This window comes from Leopardus geoffroyi, chromosome D3, assembly GCF_018350155.1.
Source record: "Leopardus geoffroyi isolate Oge1 chromosome D3, O.geoffroyi_Oge1_pat1.0, whole genome shotgun sequence".
NCBI classification, from domain to species: Eukaryota; Metazoa; Chordata; class Mammalia; order Carnivora; family Felidae; genus Leopardus; species Leopardus geoffroyi.
The window spans coordinates 85,217,771-85,239,790 of record NC_059339.1 but is presented as its reverse complement, the minus strand read 5'-3'; the positions used below and the strand labels follow the sequence as shown (position 1 = coordinate 85,239,790).

At 38.8% G+C, this 22,020-nt stretch overlaps 1 protein-coding gene across 4 annotated transcripts in view; it reads left to right on the top strand.

Moving 5' to 3' along the window:
* Nucleotides 1–17,406, top strand: part of TMX3 (thioredoxin related transmembrane protein 3) — a 45,312-nt gene extending 27,906 nt beyond the window's left edge. For 3 of the 4 annotated variants that reach the window (XM_045458877.1, XM_045458879.1, XM_045458880.1), the window contains 7 exons: nt 2,638–2,736; nt 5,247–5,304; nt 5,467–5,520; nt 6,363–6,419; nt 10,796–10,925; nt 12,279–12,347; nt 13,931–17,406. In XM_045458877.1, the coding sequence (XP_045314833.1) occupies nt 2,638–2,736; nt 5,247–5,304; nt 5,467–5,520; nt 6,363–6,419; nt 10,796–10,925; nt 12,279–12,347; nt 13,931–14,188 (725 nt within the window). In that variant the 3' untranslated portion in view covers nt 14,189–17,406. The remainder of the gene's footprint in view (nt 1–2,637; nt 2,737–5,246; nt 5,305–5,466; nt 5,521–6,362; nt 6,420–10,795; nt 10,926–12,278; nt 12,348–13,930) is intronic. The other variant, XM_045458878.1, reaches the window with a different exon arrangement.
* The last annotated feature ends 4,614 nt before the right edge of the window (nt 17,407–22,020 follow it).

Here is a 22,020-nt window from a genome sequence, read left to right as displayed (position 1 = left end):
TACATTCTAGCTTCAGCCATGTCGTTGCAAATGGCAAGATTTCATTCTCTTTAATCTCTAATATTCCATTCTGTGTGTGTGTGTGTATGTGTATACATACCACATCTTCTTTATTCATTCATCAGTCCAGTTGATGGACATTTCGGCTCGAAGCTTCAGTTTCTTATTTCCACCAGCTACCTTTGAAATACTCAGTGCCTTTGTGTGACTTTTTGTTACTATGTTGGACAGTACAGATATGCAACATTTTAGTCATTACAGAAATATTCTGGAGTCTTGTTATTTTAGAACAGAAAAGAAACTAGAACTACTTGAGAGCTGTAAGCTTTGTATTGCTTAAATAACTCAAATAAATAGAAGAATATCTAATAAAAAGAATATTCTGATTTTTTCTAATGAAAGGAACATTTTAACTATTACACTAATCGAAAACTAAGCATTTCTAAAATCTTGTATCTTCATTAATTTTAAGTGTGACGGCTGAATTTTATTTTTTTCGCTATAGTATAACAACTCCCATTATATTTTACACAGCAGATACTATTATGTATTTGATATTCCATGTAATCGTCACCCCTCTGTGGGGATAGATATTAAAGCAGGTAGATTAATATTCTGAGGTTATGAAAGAGATGACCGAAGAGCGTTAGGTAAGGCGATGGATGTATAATTCATCACAGGTTCATTCATTCATTTGTTCATTCACCGGATATTCGTTGACTGTCCGTATCAGACATTGGGCTTAAAAAGGAAGTTAGGAGGAACTTGCGCATATGAAAATATGAGGAGGAAAATAATTCACACCTACACTGATTTTATCCATATGCTCTTTGATTACGACCCTCCTGTGTGATAAGCGCTTAACATATATTGTCCTATTTGATAACAATCCTTTTGAGATCCTGGTATTCTTACTATTTTACAAATGAAAAGATAGGATTAATGTGTTTTTCCCCCAAGTCAAAATAGTGTAATCAAGCATTAGTCTTCAGATCTCTTGTTCTGGTTCTGTTAAGAGTTTGTTAATGCTTCAGAGAGCCACTTTGTTTCTTTTTGGAAAAAGCCTGTTCATACCTGTTTAGATGTAAATCTGTTCTTGAATCACGACTAAGAGTGCCCATCCTCATGTCGCCATGTTTCAGACATGGCCTCCCACGAGGGGACAGGAGGGATAGGTTAAGTATCTGTAGCTATTATAGAGGCCAGCGGTTTTTAATGTGCAGTAGGCTAGTATTGAGAACCTGCTGAAGCTTCAGAGGAAACCATTTACTTTGAATGCTGCTTCTAGTATTTAATTGTTGCCAATAAATTTAGAAGCTTTGTGATAGGGGCTCAGGAGGATAGTTTCATTTCGTTTCTTTTCTTTTTTCTTTTTTCTTTTTCTTTTCTTTTTTAACATTCATTTATTTTTAAGAGGCAGCGAGAGAGAGTGCAAGCATGGGAGGAGCAGAGAGAGAGGGAGACAGAGGCTCCTAAGCAGGCTCCAGACTCTGATCTGTCAGCACAGAGCCTGACTCAGGGCTCGAACCCACAAACCATGAGATCATGACCTGAACTGAAGTCCGGTGCTTAACCCACTGAGCCACAGGTGCCCCAAGGATAGTTTGTCTGATGAGTTCCAGATTTATCACTCTGTATAATCTTTGAAACGTTTACTTTTGACCTGGAGTGGAGATTGTGGCCTAATAATCAACTTCTATTTTTATGTTCATTTTTCTAATTTGTAAACCCAAAGCCAAAAATACTTCCAGATTTGGATTATGCCACTTATTTGATAGGTTCGATAACTTGAAAATGTTTTGTTTAGCGATGCAAGTGATAGAAAAAGCACATCGTTCAAGAAATCATTAAAATCCAGTCTTTAGCCAAACATATTGGTACGCTTTTACATCACCTTCTTTATCATGCAGTTAAAATCGTTCACAAGTACTTCAGAATTCTGTTTCTAATCAGGACACAATATTTCTCTTGAATATTATAAATGCTTCCTCTCTGTTTAGTGGGGGAAGCAGTTGATGTTGGATAAAGGCCAAAATGCTGTGGCTTCATGTGTGTGCTATGGTAGTTGTACATATGAGAAACGATTTTAAAGTGCAGTAGAAATGTCATAAAATAGAAAAGGGTAAAGAAACTGTAATAAAAAATCACCCATACTGCCATCATTCAGGGATAACTCCCAGTCTAGGATAACCATTTGGTAGGAGTATATACCTTCATTTTATCATTCTGTCTGTTTTTTTCATACTTTATGTTTTATAGAGTTCCAGTGATGCTGTAATACTGTTTTGCAACCTGCTTTACCACTTTATTTTCCATTTTTTAAAAGTCTGTAAACGGTCTTCCTCAAAATGTACCATAATTATTTAAATTATTTTCTGTTGAGGGTATTTCACTTATTTCCTTTATTTTTATTTGTCTTTTGTTGTTTTTAATGATGCTGTGGTGAAGAATTGCTTTGTGCATTAGTCCTTTTGTACAGCTCATTGTTTGCCTAGAATAGACCCCTAAAATGAAATTTATGAGTTTAAGATTACGATTCTGTGTCAAGGCATTTTACGTATAGTGTTAGGTTAGAATGCTACAAGCATTTTAAAGTCATATTTGCATATAACTTACTAGTTTTGTTGTATTTTTAAGAGTACGAGGATGGTGATCTGTCATCTTGGATCAACAGGGAGAGGTTTCAGAACTATCTTACCATGGATGGCTTCCTCTTGTATGAACTTGGAGACACAGGTAACAAGCGTATGTACAATGCTCCATCAATCTGTACAGTTTTTCCTTTATTGGTTACTTAAACCTGATTTTGTAGGAAGGGAATTTTAAGCTCTGTTTCATAATTTCATTCCTTAAATAGACCTCAACGCCAATTCCGCTTTATGAGAATATAGATTAATATTAACAAAGAACAGACATTTGTATGGGGATAAAGGTCAGTTAGAAAAGTTTTCCTAGTTAGAACTCATAGTGCCAGGGAAAACTGAGCCTGGGTAATAAAGAAATGAGGAAAAATAACCAGGAACCTATATTAGGAGCCTGATTTTGTAGTGGAAGTCGGAATACAACTCATCACAACCTCTTAAAGCCTGCTTTTACTTGTGAGGAAAATACAGGCACCACGTTAGCATGGTTTCTTAAAGTTGCATGATTGGAAATGACAAGCAAAGTAAATATATTTATAGATGCAAAACTGAAAGCGATCAGCAGCTGACTGTAGGGTCTCAGATAGATGAAAACTATTGTAAGAAGCTAACCATGTAAGTTGTAGGAGGAAGCGTTTTGTCAATTTATGTTGAATTACAAATGAGAAATAAATTATGGATATTATTGCCACATTTGTTTTCATTTATAATTTCATTGATAAGTGGGATTGGAAGTATAGTTGCAGATTTTTAAAAAAGGGGAAAATGTTACTCAAGGTTCAGTTTGTTTTTTTTTATATGAGAAGTAGTGTGCATAGAGTTTCCTCTTGATGATTTCCTGCTTTTGAATCTGATTAAAAATGCAAATTAGAAATGTTCTAACAGGTTCTCATGTTATTTTCTGACTCTGAGGATATTTGTACTGGCTCCTGAGCCTACTTTTTCACGTGCTGTGTCTGGTGACATTTCTGTCTTTGCTTATCCTTACAGAGGGGGGTGTGTGCTCGCTCAGTGTTGGAAGGTGGTGTGGACACTGTCAAAGAATGTGGTTTACTTCTGGATTCTCTCGGACCCTTGTGAAGGGAAGAGGGGGACAATATAGGAATACAGTAGTTTTGCTTTCGGTTCAGTGATCATAGGAGACATCGTGACCTCGAGGTGGTTGTAGCTTCTTCTCCCAGATTAATTCGGAAAGAAGTTGGCTATGGAATGTTCCTGTTTTACGTCCAACACAGTTGCCCTTGTTCGGTTGTGTTGCTGCGGCTCAGCCCCTGTTCCTTGTCCCACTGGCCAGTTTGCACACGACCACAAGAGGTCCTGGCTCTTGTCCTGGTGGCGGCGGGTCCCTGTGTCTTCTGACCCTGCCTGAGTCTCCATGTCCTCTTTCTCTGGTCTTCCTCACCCTCCTCTCCAGCCACACTGACTTCTCGGTTTCCTGCAAAGGCTGGAAACCTTGTACCAATGCACCTTCAATACCCAGAAATGTGTAGTTAATTTATGCTCATCCATCAAACTCAGACCAGACATTGCTGCTTAAGAACATCTTTTACTGATCCCCTCAAACTACCGAAGTTCGCTGTGTCATACCCTTTTGTAGCTTCGTGTTCCTTTCCTTCGGAACTCTTCTCGTTGTTAGCCATACGTCTGTTTGTGTATTGTAAATGATCTGTATATGTTACTATTATTTTCCCTACCAGACTGTGCTCTCCACTGGTGCCGGGCTGTGTCTGTGTGGCCATCACTGCGTGGTTAAGTCCCTCAGCTAATAAATGGTTGGTGGCTCCTCACCGCGGTTTCCCCCCCACCTAGAACAGGATAGACACGCTGGACCGCGACGTCTGGTCTTGTGACTCCAGTCCCAGTGCTCTGCTTATGACATCCTGCTGTCCACTAGAGGATGTTAGAGACGAAAGGGATCCATGTTGTATTCAGGGTTAGGTAAATTGCAGTCCATTTTGTTTTGTGTGGCATCACTGGCAGGTAGTGACCCATGCGTGGTACTGAGCGGAATAGCGTGTAAAAATCATTCCCTTGTTACATGTCATTCTTTTAGAGCTATGTTAGTTGATGATAATTTTTTTTTTTAATTTTTTTAATGTTTATTTATTTTTGAGAGAGAGAGAGACAGAGAGCAGCAGAGAGAGAAGGAGACACAGAATCAAAGCAGCACCAGGTTCTGAGCTGTCAGCACAGAGCCCGATGCGGGGCTCGAACTCACGAACCGTGAGATCATGACCTGAGCCGAAGTCGGACGCTTATCCGACTGAGCCACCCAGGCGCCCCTAAATTTCTTTTATCAACTTATTTCTTAATGTCTTAGCTTTTGACAAAATACTTAGTCACTTTGTGAGTTGTGTGAAAACAACAACTTAGAGTATATAAGTTGTTAGTTGCTATTATTTACATTTGGGGGTTGGCAGGGAGCATCTGTGTCACTTGGAGTTGACTAATGCACTGATTCAGTCTACTGTGCATAACATGTAGCATAATTGGAATTAAGTTCTAGAAGCTATTTGCTAATTCCCGATTCATATCTACAATAAAAATTGAAAAATTTGTGTAACGAGGGTTTTGAATTGAGGTATATGTCGTTCTTAATTTCAGGAAAGCTTGTGGCGATTGCAGTTATTGATGAGAAAAATACATCAAATGAACACACCAGGTATATCAAATATCATCTCATTCAAACTTTACGTGGCTTCAGATAAACTTGATACAGTATCTTACTTTTCCTACACTGCTAGAAGGCAGCAGATGTTGTAATTGAAAAGTCATAATATATTTTTAAACTGCAGAGATGAAATATTCATGTGTTCCTTCACAGATTAAAGTCAATTATTCAGGAAGTTGCTAGAGATTACAGAGACCAGTTCCACAGGTAGGTGCTTGCATTCAGGAACATTCCTTTATCTTTACTTAATTATGTTTTGTTATACAGTAAGGCAAAAAATAGTACTGTTTTGTACTTTCAAAGGTGAGTCAAGATACTGAAGTGAATTATATAGTATGTTTCATTTCGGTATGAATTGTTTGGACTTAAAATTTGTTGATGGATGTCATATAAGTGAAAAAGAAACTTTCATTTGTAATTTGGAGCATACTTGCTTCTTGATAGGATTCGGGATACGTTTGCGGTTAGGATATATGGACTTGCGCTCCTACATTGAAGATAAATGTGCGGTCGCAAGTCAGATACAGACAGATGATAATTTTCACAGGAACTCAAAGAATAACAATATAAAAACTAAGTGATCTTTTTTGCTTTGTGCTAACCATTGTGTTTGTTGCTGCCATAAGAGACATTCATTATATTTACTTTTTATCCCCTTTTTACTCAGAGTCTTCTAGTGAAGTATGAGTGATACATATTTATATTTGTCCTGCTATGAGCATTTTCTGATTAGTTCTTTTTAGAAGTGGGTATTGTTTCTTAAACATATTTTAATTAGAAAAGTTTATATTGCCCTGCATGTTAAATATATAGACTAGAAATGTCTTAGGACTTGTGTAATTTTACTCATGTGTATTTGTATCTCAGAGGCCAGTAGAATTCATACTCCTTTCTACATTTATTTTATGTGATTTATATTTAATGTTTATAGTGTTTACATGCTTACCAAGCCCTAAAGTTCAGTTCTTGGTACGTATTTACCTTATTTTGTATCTAATAGTGTTCTCTCTCTCTCTCTCTCTTTTGTTTTTCTTCTGGTTGTTATTTAGAGATTTTCAGTTTGGCCATATGGATGGAAATGACTATATAAATACTTTGCTAATGGAGTAAGTAGAATTCTAAATGATTACATGATTTCCCTATCAATTCTATCAATTTTTAAATTTCTGTTTCTGAGAAACAACAGAACTACTAGCTGGAAAAAAAGCAAACTTTCCTATATGCTGATACAGATATTCTCTCCTCAAATACCATACTTTCATTTTTAAATCTAAATTTGAAACTCAGTGAGCTTTAATAATTGCACTATATTAAAAAAAATTACCTCGGGGTGCCTGGGTGGCTCAGTCAGTTAAGCATCTGATTCTCGATTTCGGCTTATGTCATGATCTCGTGGTTTCATGAAGTTGAGCCCCATGTTGGGCTCTACGCTGACAGTACAGAGCCTATTTGGGATTCTCTCTCTGCCCTCGCTGCTCCCCGCCCCCCACCCCAATGCACAATGTGCACACGCACTCAGATAAACATAGAAAAAAAATTATTTCCCAATTCCATGTTAATAATTTATAGTATTTTGGAAAGAAGACAGTGTTCAAAAACTTCTAGATTTTGTAGTTTCTATTTAACACACACTTTAAGTTCAGTTTTAATGAGTAGATGTCACTTAAGTAAACATTTTTTTTTAAGTTTGTTTATTTTGAGAGGGAGAGGGTGCACCCATGTGAGTTGGAGAAAGGGAGAGAGAATTCCAAGCAGGCTCTGCACTGCCAGCACGGAGCCCTGTGTGGGGCTCAAACTCATGAATCATGAGATTGTGACTTGAGCCGAAATCAGGAGTTGGACGCTTAACCAACTAAGCCACCCAGGCGCCCCTTAAGTAGCATGTTTTTACATTCAAGAATTAACTGCTATTTTAGAAGAATTTATTTTAACAGATTAAAATAGCTTTAAGGGAAAATATATGATTTTAAAATAATTCTATCAGTTACGTTTATGATGTAAAGATTTGATTTGTCACTTCAAAAAGTTGGTATTAGAAAACACTTAACCTACCTATACTGAATGAATTTTAGGTAAGAGTCTACTCTGTGGAGTAGACATTTAATATCTACTACGTGTCACATGCTGTGATTGGTACTGTTGGTGTAGAAAACGAGTTGAGTCCCTGTCTTCAAATACTTACAGTCTGCTGGGTAACACAACATAGTAATTCCACAACTGTATGAAAAGGTCTTTGTAGTAGAAGGTTTCGGAAACCTGGAGGCTCTCACCCCCACCCCAGTGCACACAAAGGTGGGAGGTTCAGAACATGCTTGCTAGAGGAGGCAGTAATTAAGAGAAGTTTCCTGCAAGAAGAAATGCAGAGAACTCATTCCAGACAGAGCCTAACAGCACACACAAGAGGTGGTGGGAAAATGGGGCTTTGGAGAGTGTGGAGCTTTAAGATCGCCCCCGAAGTGAAGGTGCGGAAAGCTCACTCATTAGAGGCCGGCGACCTCCTCCAGCGACACTGAGGTGCCAGTTCAAGTTCACGGCGTTGTGCCCTTGTGCCGTGTGTGGTGTTCTCTAGCTTGGCGTGGGAGCAGAGGCAGAGCGTTGCCTTGCTTCAGGTTTCAGCGCATGTATTCCATTGGGGAAATAAAAACCAAATTTACCATCCTAAGATAACATTCGTAATTTTCAGTTAAAAGTCTTAAAATTATAGTGTTACCTTTATTCATTTATATTTATTATCCCTTTCATTATAACAAAGATTTGAGAGTGTTTACCAATGACATAAAGTACCAGATATCCTATATCACGAAGACATCAAGACAAGGGCAACTAAAATAAAAGATCTTTATTATTTGAGGGATTTATCATTTGTAGGTAATTATTAAAGGTACTTGAAAAACTTGGCCTTGAATTTTTCATACTCAAAGAAACTATACATTCCCCATAGTCTATCAAACAACTATCGCTTATAAGGAGTATGGCAGACTTTGCAGAAACCTAAGAGAATATGCTATGCTATATAATCTCATAATGGAGGACACTATAATAGAGATATATTTTTAATAGGATTTTTACAGGATATATAGTAGGGACTTTGATACAACCATTTCTTGCAACGTCCTTCAAGGCAAGCCAGCATTCAGTAAAACATGGTTTGTAAGAAGTCAAAGTAGTCTGGGTCTAATAAACAACTCCTTGATCCAGGATAAAATATTCAGAATATGTACAGATGATGGGCCGTCCTTCATGAGTATGACTTTTAATGTAAGTTGTGAGATAGTAGACATTTTGAGCTACAGTCATGGTCAGAGAACAATAATAATCTCTACCACCAACACCTTGTTGTGTTGTTTGTTTTTTATTCATATTTTGCTGTTTTTTTCTTTTCTGAAAGAAGAGAAAGCATATGATGGATATGTGATAATAATTGAAAGTCCTTATTGAGCACTTAATTCTGTGACCAACACTGGACTGAGTGCTCAATATGTATTTTTGAACTTTTGTAGAACTTAGTAAGGTATAAGTACGATTGTTATTTCCATTTTGTATAGATGAGGAAATTGAAATTTCTTAGAAGAAACCCAAGGAAGTTAAGTAATATGCCAAAGGATGCCCAACAAGTAAGTTAAAGAGATCCAGTTCTCAAATCCAGATCTCTTACTCCAAAGCTCTTCTGTGACACTAATATTGTCAGATAAATTAGTGGAATTTAATAGGTATTGATGCCTAAAATGTTTTTAACTTAGGACAAACACATGATATTCTATAAGATAGTTATATGGCAGCACTATGCTTTTTAAATTTTCTCAAAATAAATAGGGACTATCAGACCCTGGGTCTACTAATTTGTTTTGTTTGGGGTTTTTGTGAATATAATTAAGAGGGAATACGATGAAATGATGTTTTCCATTTCCATCATTATTCGAATTGAATTATTTCCCAACAGATAGTCTTTAGTTCAACTGTGTATTGAACTTTTTTACAATATGTGCTTTTATAGGAAGGCCAAATTCTAATCCATTCTGTAAAATATAGAAGTTTTTTGCTATTTACACATTATGATAACTAATAACTAAGCTGTTATCAATCAAAAAGTTGTTTTTTGCATTTATTATGAAGAATGAAGATTTTTTTTTTTAATTATACAATCAGTTAATTCTTGCCTAACAATAATATTGGATAATCAACCACCTGATACCCAGTAGCTTCAAGCAATAGTATTTGTTCTCTCTCACTTGTCTCGGCTTAGCTGATGTTGACTGGGCACAGAAGGATGTGGCTCCAAACTGCCACTGAGGTGCCATCAGCTGCACAGTCTTCCATGTCCTTGACCTTAGCAGGACGTTTTCCTGGGGCTCTTCTTGTGGCAGTCACAGAAATAGAAGAAGGCAAGCCTAGCCCTGCAAGCATAGTTGAAGCCTCTGCTCGAGTCCCTTCTGTTACCTTCCCCCTGGCCAAGTCCATGGCTGGCCAAGTCCATGGCTGAGCCCAACGTCAGGAGTCACATGAGCACGATTTGCCTCACTGGGAAAAGGGCTTTGGGTGGGGAGGGAGAGAGAATTATGAGCGATAAAGCAATCCACAGGACTCGATTACTTATGTGGTGATAATACAGTGGTGGTGTAAATTGATTCTACTGTAGCTTTGTGCTTTTGTATAATATTTTTATATAGGCACAAATAGCCATAAGCCCATGTGTAGGTGACATACAGAATTGAGCACCTCCCTTCCTTTTATGATTATTCAACAACCTATCCTTGAAAGGAAAAAAATAAAACATTATTTCAATTAAATGACACCTGTTGGTAATGTTTTCTCTTGTATCAACTGAGTTGATACGTAGTGTATCAGTGAGGCCCTTCCTGAGGACGCCCGTGGAATGTGCATTGGGATAATGGGAGTTCAGAGAATTTGGAATAGCATCTATTGAACGTGGAAGATGTACGAGGGACTGTGAATATTTGAGTTTTCCTAATTTTTAGAACAAGATAACCTCCCACAACCCACCTCTTATTCGTTTATAAATGAAACACATTAGGCTTAAAAAGTAAATGGTGGGAAAGCCCCAGGCTTGCACACAGGCGGCGTGACTCCAGACACCGCACTCTTTCCCTTCGAGTTCCCTTCGTGCCGCTTGACTGGAGCGGGTCGTGTGTGACCCAACACTGCTGGTATGTGGAGGGAAAGGAGTGGGGTTGCCCGGAAATTGACACTTCATACATAATAATTTCTGTCCTTCAGTTGAATCATAAATCCCAAGCTGTCTGATACCATATATTAGAATGTTTACCATACAGTCCTCGTTTAGCTTTTTTTAAACTGATGCACAATTTGAAATTTTCTTCATGTAGACACAGGGAGGCAGAGCTACTCATACAGCTTCCTCCTTTTGTACTTGTTACTTAGCTATAATAGAAATGACTGTCAGAATATTTGTTCTCTCTCTGTTCGGTGTGTATTTTGATTTCTTTTGTTTTTCTCTTTTCAGTGAACTGAAAGTCCCGACTGTGGTTGTACTGAATACTTCAAACCAACAATACTTCTTACTGGACAGACAGATCGGCAGTGCCGAGGACATGGCACATTTCATTCGTGACATCTTAGATGGCACAGTCCCGGTGAGTTGTTCGCTTCTGTTTCACAGGGGCCGTGGGAGGAGGTGGAGGAGAAACAAGTTTTCTTCTTTCCCTCGGACTCTGAAAGGAAGGGGCTGCGCCTGGTGGAGGGGGGCGGGGTGGGGGGCGGGCTCCCGCCTCGCTTCTCTCGAGTCGCAGAGCCGCATTCTCTGAGACACTGAAGCTGCTTACGGGTGGGGACATCCTAGGGCATCTGGAAGACATCGTTGGTCGTCACAGTGACGTTTGGAGTCGGGGCTGCGGATGCTGAGAGGTCTGCCGTGTGCAGAGGCATCCCAGTAGCGAGCTGCCCCGGCCCTTAACCTCTCTGGGTTCGAGAGCGTAACTGGATTAAGTTATTCAGACTGCTTTCCTAAGAAAAACCTGTGACTAAGACCTCAGTTTTTTGAGAGATGGGGAAATGTACCGAGAATCAGCCTCAGTGGAGAGTTCCAAATCCAACCACATAAAATATTTTCTAGAAATAATGAATGGGTCGTCTTCACTTTGCATTTTTCCCTGTAAGGAGTATTGCAGTGTTACTCAAAGTGTGGGTTGTCACCCGTATTATGGGCTCATGAAATGACTTCAGATAGGAGCGGCAGGCATCATAATTCAGTAGGCTAGAATAAAATAGAAAAAGTAGGAGACTTCTAGACTTCTAGGAAGTCTAATTACTGGTTTGTGAGAGCTTTGTTTCAGGTTTTTACAAACTTTTTTGAAAGTTGGCTCACAGAATAACAAGCAGTTCTTCTGAAAACAGTCACAGAGTAGGAGTTTTATATTTGTGAGAACAATACTTGTTGAAATGAAACTCACCTGTATGAGTGAGAATTCTTCCATATGTCAGTTAGTGAAACCCAGTTCAAACTGTTTGACCACAAAGTGAGCTTCGTACAGAAATTCAAGGAATGAGCCAGACTTCAGAGATACCTGAAGGCAGGGATTTGATTTTCATCAGGAATTTTCTTCTCTCCCTTTGAGCACTTTTTTGCCATTTGGGCGTCATTCTTGGGGAGATTCCCTCCACAATAGTTGAGGTGCAGTGACTTTAACAAGCTCAGCTAAACCCAGAAAGAAGTTGGGCAGGGCTCAGGTGGGTCAGCATCAGCCACGATGCTCGGAGTGTCAGTAGGGAGACTGAGTCTTCAGAGGAGGGTCAGAGTGTGTTCACGCAAGAAAGGAGGTTGGGGGGGAGGGGGACGGAAAACACAGTAAATATTTGCTGCATGGTTTTTTCAGGTGCTTTTTGTAATCCTCTGGGGTCAACCCTGACCTGCAGTTGTAAGATTATAACAGGAAAATGAAGTTATAGTACTTAAATAATGTAATTGTTCTCTTCCTGTTAAATTTAAGGCCCAAGGAGGTGATAGCATTTTGCAGAGATTGAAAAGAATAATATTTGATGCCAAATCGACTATTGTGGTGAGTCGTGACAGCTTGCTTGGTGTCACTGATAATTGAAAACGTATGGGTTAATGTCTAAGGAAGGTAAAATCTGAAATTTCAAAGGGTTAGGTAAAAACATACATCTTTTTTTTTCTTCTTTTGAGAAAGAGAGTGCAGGCGTGTGCATGCAGGTCAGGGAGGGACAGAGGGAGGAGGGGCGAGAGGATCTTAAGTAGGCTCCTCACCCGGCACGGAGCCCGACACGGGGCTTGATGTCACGACCTCGAGATCATGACCTGAGCCTAGATCAAGAGTCGGACGCTTAACCAACTGAGCCGCCCAGGTGCCCTTAAAAATACATCTTTAAAGATGAGAACTGGTGCATATTTATATTAAGAAAATGTATTCTTCGGGTGGAAATTGTTTGTCTACTTATTTCTGTACGATCGGTGAGTTGACTAGAGTTCAGAATCCATTACCTCAGTGACGTGACTTACAAGCGTTTTCCGGAGCCTCTCTCCACCCTTTTCAGTCGCTGGTTCTGAAGCTGCTTCAGCTCTAGGTCAGCATTCCTAGATTTGTTGGAGCCTTAAACTCCATTCTAGTTGTCTGTCTTGAGCTGCTCAGTCCAGAGGTGTTTTCGCTCATTAAGGCCGAAAGCAGTTCTCAGAGTGGAAGTCCTCAGAGTAGGCCCTTAGCACGTGATGCGTAGCTGCTCCTCTGACTTGCACGCGGCGTCTTCCCTTCCTTTTACCCTGGCTCCGTGCATTGTTTCTACCACTGCACGGTGAGTATTCCTAAAACAGTCACTTGTGATCGCTCTCCTTCCCTTTTCCAGCGACACGTGGGACAATACTCTGTCCGCCTCGGGTGTTCTCATTAGTTCTCGAACACTGCAGAACTGGGTGTTCTCAGTGCCTCATTCTTATTCAGGCTTAAATTTCCACCTCAGAACACTTTTATTCTGGGAAGCCTTCTTCCGTTGTCTCAATCCAAGGTGACCTTGCCCGCCTCTGAATTCGCCTGTATCGTTCTCAGGGTTACCGTCTGAGAAGTGTGTAGTCACAACCCATAGGATACAGTATAGTTGAAAGACCTGTTCAGCCAAATTGCTTTTACTTTTTCCTGAGACCTGAGGAGATGGTGTATACGCTGAGAGGAGTTATTATTAAGCTCATGTGGCTTTGCTACTAACCAGAAAGTAAAAAGGATTTAAAGTGTCCTGTGAAGAGGAATGCGTTTGCACCTGCTTTACGGTAAACAAGCAGCCTTCTCGGTGAGCAGGTTCGTCTAGTCCAAGATACGACTCCGAAGCTGCTGGGCACGTAGTTACCATCTCAGAGAGACCTTTGTGGTTGATGTGAGGAAAATGAATGTCCTTAGAAAAGTCATAGAGTATTTGGTGCCTCTTTCTGCTGCTGGTAGCTGGATACACACACACACACACACACACACACGCAGTGTAACATTTCTGTCTCTTAACAGTGTCTGTAACAGGGTAGTTACTGCAGAAATACTGACCTTGATTGATTGGAACTAAAAGAAGTTGGGGGGTAGCAAGAGGACGAACTTTGTAGTGGTTTTTTAACAAACACTGAGCTGTGATGATCTTCCCACAGTCTATATTCAAGAGCTCTCCCCTCATGGGCTGCTTTCTCTTTGGCCTTCCACTGGGTGTCATCAGCATCATGTGCTACGGCATCTACACGGCGGACACTGACGGAGGGTACATAGAAGAACGATACGAGGTGTCCAGAAGTGAAATGGAAAGCCAGGAACCAGTAGAAGAAAGCAAAGAACAGGAGCCAAGCGGTGGAGCCACCCTCGGGCCTACGGTGCAAGAACCCAAAGACGTATTAGAGAAGAAGAAAGATTGAATCTTGGCTAGTGTGGAATATTTGATAGGATTTCAAATTATCAAAGAGTCTATTTATTGAACTTAGACATTTAATCATGATCTTTACAAAAGAATATGTTATTTGTATTTTGCTAATACCAAACTGCATGGAGTAAAGTAGTCCTTCATAAATGGGGAGACATTTGGAGCAAACACAGGAAATGTTTATCTAGAACAAAAAAATGAGGAAGCACTCCATCAGAGTTTACCATGTAGATGTCGTTTTAGCAGAGTAGTTCTTTTGCATGTTTCTCTATCTGAGCATCCTGTGACAAATTAAGATTCTTGGGCAGAATATTTAAATTGGTCAGTCAGGCAGAAGACACACGTTCAATGAAGAAAAACAATACTTTCACCTCCTACCATTCATTCTCCTCATGTATTTTAGATGAGATTTGCACGGGCAAAATTAAGTCTTTAAAATTTAGCACTTTAAGGAGAACTGACACCTTTTTCCATGGATCAAATTCAGATTACAACTTAAAAATAATTTGGTTTTATATAGCATAGCAATTTTATTTTGTTAGTTATTTTTAACGGAGAAGAAATGTTACTTTTTAACTTTCTACTCAGTTACATTATAAAATTTTCATATGGGTCTGTATAGTGGGAAAAAAACAGTCTTCTGTTTAATCTTTGCAAATTAAACAGGATTTACTTGGAGCAGTGATTTCAAACCACGTGCCGGGACATGCTTAGCAGGTGTCTCAGTGATCACTGTAGAAAGGGGCGAGTCTATTACTCCTACCCTTCTTTAGCCAGAATGACCTACTTTTTTTTCTCTTTCTTGTTTTGTATATTGGAATTTCTTCTGAAAATTTCCTTTGATAAAAAGCTCCTGCTACTTTTTAAAAAGTAATATAGATCTTATTTTTTATGTTTATGGTATGGTAACTTTATGGTAACTTAAAATATGTGTGTATCTTTGTGTGTATATAGATATATATATACACACACACACAACATGCACATATATTTATATATATAAAATTTATTGACATATGTAATATTATGGGCATGTCTATGTTCATAATGAGTAATGAGTGACATAATCAGCCTGTCAGCAAAATCTGTATCCAGTGATCAACAGCCAAGTGTTACCCTCTCCATCCTCTCAATTCTGACACCCCTTTCACCTTCTGTCTATAATGACGTAACAGGAATTCTGTCCCAACTCGTGTATACAGATTGGAATTGTTGCAAGTAACACTGTGGTATATTTATTGTAGATTATTGTTGAGCCCTTCATTTTAGCTAGCTTTAGATTTTTATGAGATGACCATTGGGTGACCATTCATTGAGCAATTGAGTTAAGCAATAGAATGGTTTTTCTTAAACACTGAAAAATGTGTGATCATTTTAAAAATACGCAACTCATGGTCCTGACATTGAAGTTGTTTAGGGCTTTGGTCCCCAAGGCAGCTGTTGACGATTTCTGATACTAAGCTGCTCACGACTAAAACAAAACTCGAGTATCTAAGTCCTAAGAAGTTGCTAGCAATTGTTTTATTGTATCCAATTGCTCTTTTACATACAGTGATTAAATGCTTATTTTTACTGTTTGGCACTCTATTATGTTTAATAGTGAAGCACATAGGAAATTTCAGGAAATACTGGAAAGAAATGTTCTCAAGTAGAAACTGGAGATGAATGCTTTTAATTAAACAAATAGGTTCCTCTCCAAAGAGTAGTGAGGGATTCTTTTGGAGGAACAATCTTAATGTTCCCAGTGGTCAAGCTTGCTTTGCAGCAGTGAAAAAAAGCTTAAGGTGGGTACAGTGCCTCACTCGAGTCTAGTCTAGTAAGGAAGGTAAAGCTTAGCCTCCGCCAGTGACAGTAGGAAATGATAGGAAATGACTCCGTTTTCTTATCAGTCATCTGCACATTTCTTAGCCTTTGTCAGGCATCACTTAGAAATGAAAGACCTCAGTAGGGGGAAAAATAGATTAAAAGCTCAATATATATCAACATACAAAAAGTTTGGCAGTCTTTGTATTGGGATTTGTTTTTTTATCTGTAAATTAATGCCTTAGTTCTCTGTTTCCTTTTTCACAGCTCTCTCCCATTGGCCCACATTCTATTTGTGTTTTTTCAAAGTGTGACTGTTAGGAAAACAAAATGGTTAGATAGTTTATAAGTAAATAATTTTCTTTTCTGTTTGTATTAAGATTTTGCTTTTTATTTGTCGACTTTAGGATCTTATCAAAGTTCTTACAAAAAAAATTAAAAATTTTGTTCACTAGTATGCTTTTAATATGGTCTCATTTAATGTGGTGTCAGTACTTGGAATGCTACTTTCATTTCAGGAGAAATTACTGCAAAATATAGTTAATATCTTAATGAATTTAGTATTAGGACATACATGTCCTAATTCATTGGTGAATCTTACCATGATTGCATATTAAGTTGGAGTTTCACGTTTTCTTTCAGTTGCAATAAAATTCTATTTTTTAATCCTAAAATTCAAAATTCAAGATGTTTGTTGTTGTGGGATCTGTTGCTCAATTTTTTTAGCAGAGAAAGTACATGTTTTTATCAAGCTGTGCACCCCGTTATAGCTTGCAACCCTTTTTGTTTTGTTTCATCATATACAGTAATATATCTCTAGCTACTATTATCTGAAACTTGTTTGAGGTGTATTAGGCCTGAATTTTTATTTTCTTCCTCGAACCTAGTGGTCTCCTGGTATCTGACTTACAAACAGCATTAAGAGCCAAATATCTGGAGGCTGAAGGAAGGACCTATGTGAGTAAACAGCTGTATTATTATTATTATTATTATTATTTTAGTGGATTTTTGTTGTTGATGTTTCTTGTATTTTGCTTCAGGGGCTTGTTTGGTTTTGGTTTCCTAAAAAGTAATTTACATATTTCGATCATTGCTTCATATGCTATGGAGATAAAACAGGAAAAAAAACTAAGCTCTTTTTATTATGCACACGTTGTTCAAATGAACCAGTGTGGGATGTTAAAACTATCAATTAATGGTGGGATTATGTTTGCCATTTTATTTTTATAAATATATATTTTTTCTGAATGTGTCTGAGTCCAAGAGTGGGCAAAAAATAATTTTCTACTTTGGACTAAATCTATAAAGGTTTTTTGAAAGTCTGTATTACTAACTTGTTGAATTCATGATATCTTGCCTATGGCACCAATTGTAAACCTGTTTTTTTCTAAAATAAATTAATTGAAAACACGTTTATTATTTTTACTATTTTTATTTCGTTTTCAACACAAACAGTTCCTTGTGCAAGCAAAGAGGATAGCGAAGACCGATCTTCCACAAAGTGTTTTTTCTTCTATTAAGTTGTAAGTTTTCATCGTTATAGAAACATATAAGGAGTAAACACACCTGAGATCAGATTGTTATCCCTTTATAGATGAAGAACCCAAGATTGGTTGGATATATTTTGTATGTAAAACTTGATTATTTGTAAATATTAATTTCAGAGTTTAGAGTTGAAGTGATTGGAACCGAGTCCACGATTGACAGCTGCATTGTGATCTCGGACATAACACAGGCTCCCCTCCTTTTCATTGTCTGTAAAATTGGAATCTAAAGCCTCAAAATGTTCTTTTTAAAAATAGCATGGCGGGAGAGGGTGCCTGGGTGGCTCAGTCAGTTAAGAGTCCAACTCTTTGGTTTCTGTGTAGGTCATGATCTCACAGTTGGGTGAGTTCAAGCCCTGTGCCTTCAGCGCAGACTCTGCCCCTCCCCTACTCCCTCTGTCTCTGTCTCAAAATAAACAAATAAACGTCAAAAAAAATAGTATCAAATGGGGAGAGTATATTATTAAAAATATATATACAAATACTGGTTTTTTTAGTAATTTATTTTTCATATTTTACACTGTGGGCACATTTTTTAATAAGAATTGCTGTGGCACGGGAATAAGAGCCAAAAAAATGGCCCCACCCAACTTGGGAATCACACAAACTAGCTGGTTAGAATCAACCTCTCCAGTCGCTCTGTCACCCTCTGTGCATAGTTGGTAAGACGCTTACCCTCCCTGTTCCTGTGCTAATTCCAGGAAGATTTCGCCCATCTCACTGGATTAGGAGATCGGGTGAGTCACACATGAGGCATGTTAAGAACATGCCTGGCACATGAAAACAGCTCAGAAATTATACCATTTTTGTATCAAACTTATTTCTCTTCTCACTTCTTTTAGAATTTAGTATTGCTTACCACAGAGAAAAGCCAAGACTTTGGGAATATGAAATACCAGTATGCTTAAATTTGTTCAGCTACTTTTTGCAATTCAAGCAAATTTCAGTGGGTAGACATGTAAAGAAGTTTTCTTTAACATTGAAATTAACTAATTTAGGTTGACAAACATCTCTGAAAATCCTTTGGGTTTTGTGCTTTCAGTGAAAATGAGTTAAGTGTAAGAGGAGGGATACAAGTATTCAGTAGGATTATCAGCCCGTGTAAATAGTTTAGACAGATGTAAATGTTACTTGGACCCAGATTTAGAACACTAATGGATACTGAATATAGATGATTTGATTCTCCTGAAAGCCTTCCTGAGTACTCAGCGCCTAACTTTCCTCTGAGCCCATCCCCTATAAACCAAAAAGGGATGGGGCGCCTGGGTGGCTCAGTCGGTTAAGCGTCTGACTTCAGCTCAGGTCATGATCTCACGGTTTGTGAGTTCGAGCCCCGTGTCGGGCTCTGTGCTGACAGCTCGGAGCCTGGAGCCTGCTTCGGATTCTGTGTCTCCCTCTCTCTCTGCCCCTCCCATGCTCATGCTCTGTCTCTCTCTGTCTCAAAAATAAATGAAAACATTAAAAAAAAAAATTAAACTGAAAAGGCATTTTCAACAACTAGTAAAAAAGTGGCAGTTGTTTTCTTGCAATTTATTCTTTTAACAAATGTTTATTAAATGTCTTCTGTGTACCGCAGAAAGAGTAGTAAAGAACTGCTGTGACCTCAGTCATCACTTACAGTGCTCAATTCCAAGGTTTTACTTTCCTGTTTGTCTTGGTTTTCCTTCTCCTATAATCTGTTGTTCAACCTGAAATCCTTGTTAGGTCTGTGGGATCTCTGGGACTCGGGGTAAGAGAGACCAGGCAGAGTAGAGCACAGTGGCCTTCTTCCTACAGGTGAAGGCGTTGGATTCGCTCAGCATGTCCGGAACTGCACCCGCACTGTAGGTGCAGGTAACGGGTGTGGAACGCAATACAAAGAGGTCTCAACAGAAGAACTCTCCAGAGACAGAACGGGCTGTCGGGAGGTTCAGAGCACCCACACTGAAAATACTTACACACGACTTTCCTTCCAAGACGGACATTCTGCGAGGCCATAGATGTAAGCACTAAAACCACCCTCTATGTCCATTTGACAATAGTCCCTTCTGTTTCCAATTTAAAAAACTTTTTTTTAATAAAAATTGGCCGATGGTAATATATTAAATTTAATACATTTTAGTTGGGTGGATGAAGTAGTCCAGTGAAACTGAAGCATACATAGTAACTGAGGATATTCTACTTGGTTTTTTCACATGACTCCATCACTATTCTCACTATGTTCACTTGTGGATTTATGTTAACTGGTTTTCTTCCATCAGAGGTGGGTGATCTACCCAGTCTCTCAACATGTTTGATGCTAATCCCTGGAAATCTATTCCAAACCATATCCCAGTCAAGACTGACTTAATCTGAAAGATTTTTTTGTTAGGGAGAAGGTGACTCTTTTTTACAAGGGATTATTTTGGAAGGAGTAAAAGATTCACCTTCTATTTGGACATAGGTTAATTCACATTTTTTGTGAAAGACTAGGTATCTTAGCTTCCAAGATTAATATATAAACCTCTCGTCCAAATTACCACACTTGGTACAATCTATTGTGAGCTGTTAACAATATAATCTCAAATTCTGAATTGCTCGTGTGTGAATCATAACAATGATTTTCACAGGGGCCAACCAACCTCTAGGAAGGTATTAGAAGAATTTATTTTTCCAAATAGAACCACAGTTATTTATAAAATTATTAGTATGCCTCAGATATATTGTGGAGAAAAGTCATTGATACTTTAATTTTTTTTATATATTTATGATATGATGTATAGTTCAAAAGGGTCTTTGGAGATCAACTAAGATTGAGATCTCTGTAGAATTACTTGGTAATTGCTTAACAAATAACTTTCATTACTCATTCTGTTAGCGGAGTCCAAATGGGATAGGAGGAGGGAGGCTGACTCATTCACTATCCCTTCTGAGCAGTGTGATCATATGGGACTTGGGAGAAGAATCTCAGGGTAATAGGGCATGCTGCTACTCCCTGTGATCTTCAGGAAGGTTCTTACAAGAAAGAGACCGTGGAAAGCTGGACAGGAGCGTGCATGTTTGCTACGAGAGCCTGCCTGGAGCCATACTAAACGCTGTACACAAAAATTATTTCAAGATGGATCATGAACCTAAATATAGAAAAATAAAACTAATATTTCTTATAGAAAATATTCATGACCTTCGGTAGAGAACAAATGCGTCAGAGGACACAACACAGATAACCATAAAATCAATTGGATTTTGTTCAATTAAGAATTCCTGTTTATGACAAGATGTCATTAAGAGAGGGAAAAGAGATAGAGATTCACAATACTTACATCTACCAAAGGACTTGTGTCCAGAATATATAAGGAACACTTTCAAATCAGTAAGGAAAAGACAACCCAGTCTGAACAATGAGGACGTGACCTGGATAGGAACCTTACAAAAAGAGAAAACCCAAATGGACAATAAACCTATTAACAGGTGCTCAACATCATTCCTCAGTCAGTTTCTTGATTTTAAAAATCTCAGCATGGACCTCTCACAAATTGGGACCTCCAGCTTGAACTCCAGACTTTATATCCGACTCAACATCTCTACTTGGGTGTATAGTAAGCAACTCAAACAACATATCCAAGGCACTGGCTGTTCACCGAATACCAGCTTATGCTCAGTCTTTCTGATCTCAGTAAATGGTAACATCATCATTTTAAGTGCTTGGGCCAAATGCCCTGGATTGATCTGAGACTTCTGTCCTTCAATACCTCTTACTAACCTGTGAGAAATTTTTGTTAGTTATGTCTTTAAGATATACTTGGAAGCCAAACTTCACAGCACTTTACAGGTTAGCAGTTTGGTGTAGGCCACCACACCCTGTTCCAGACTTCACTGCCCTGCACCATTGCCTGACTGCAGTCTGCTACCTGAAGAAAAGCTAAGGGGGTCCCTTTTATGATGTAAGGCAGATCATGGCATTTTTCTGCTCAAAACATTCCAGTGCCTTGCTACCTTAGTTTAACAGACAAGGTCCTCCCTCACCATGCACTGTGTTACTGATTCAGATGTGTCACTCCAAATTCATATGTTGATGTCCTGACCCCTATCACCTCACAATGTGACTTCCTTTGGAAATACGGTCGTTAGATGTAATTAGTTAAAATGAGGTCATACTGGAGGACAGTGGATCCCAATCCCAAATGACTGGTGTCCTAATAAAAAGGGGAAACTTGGAGACAAACACACACACAGGGAGAATACCGTGTGCGGGTGAAGGCAGAGTTGCTGCCGAAGATTGCCAGCAAGCCACAGGAAGCCAGGAGAAAGGTCTGCAGCAGGTTCTCGGTCCGAGCCTCTGAAGGAACCAACCCTGGAAGACACAAGACACCTTGACCTTAGACGTCTGACCCCAGAAATGTGAGACAATAACTTTCCGTTGTTTAAACCACATAGTTTGTTGTGCTGTGTTACAGCAACCTACCGAACTGACACAACTTGTAGTTGCTTCTTAAAACATCCCTGCCCCTGACTCATTACCACA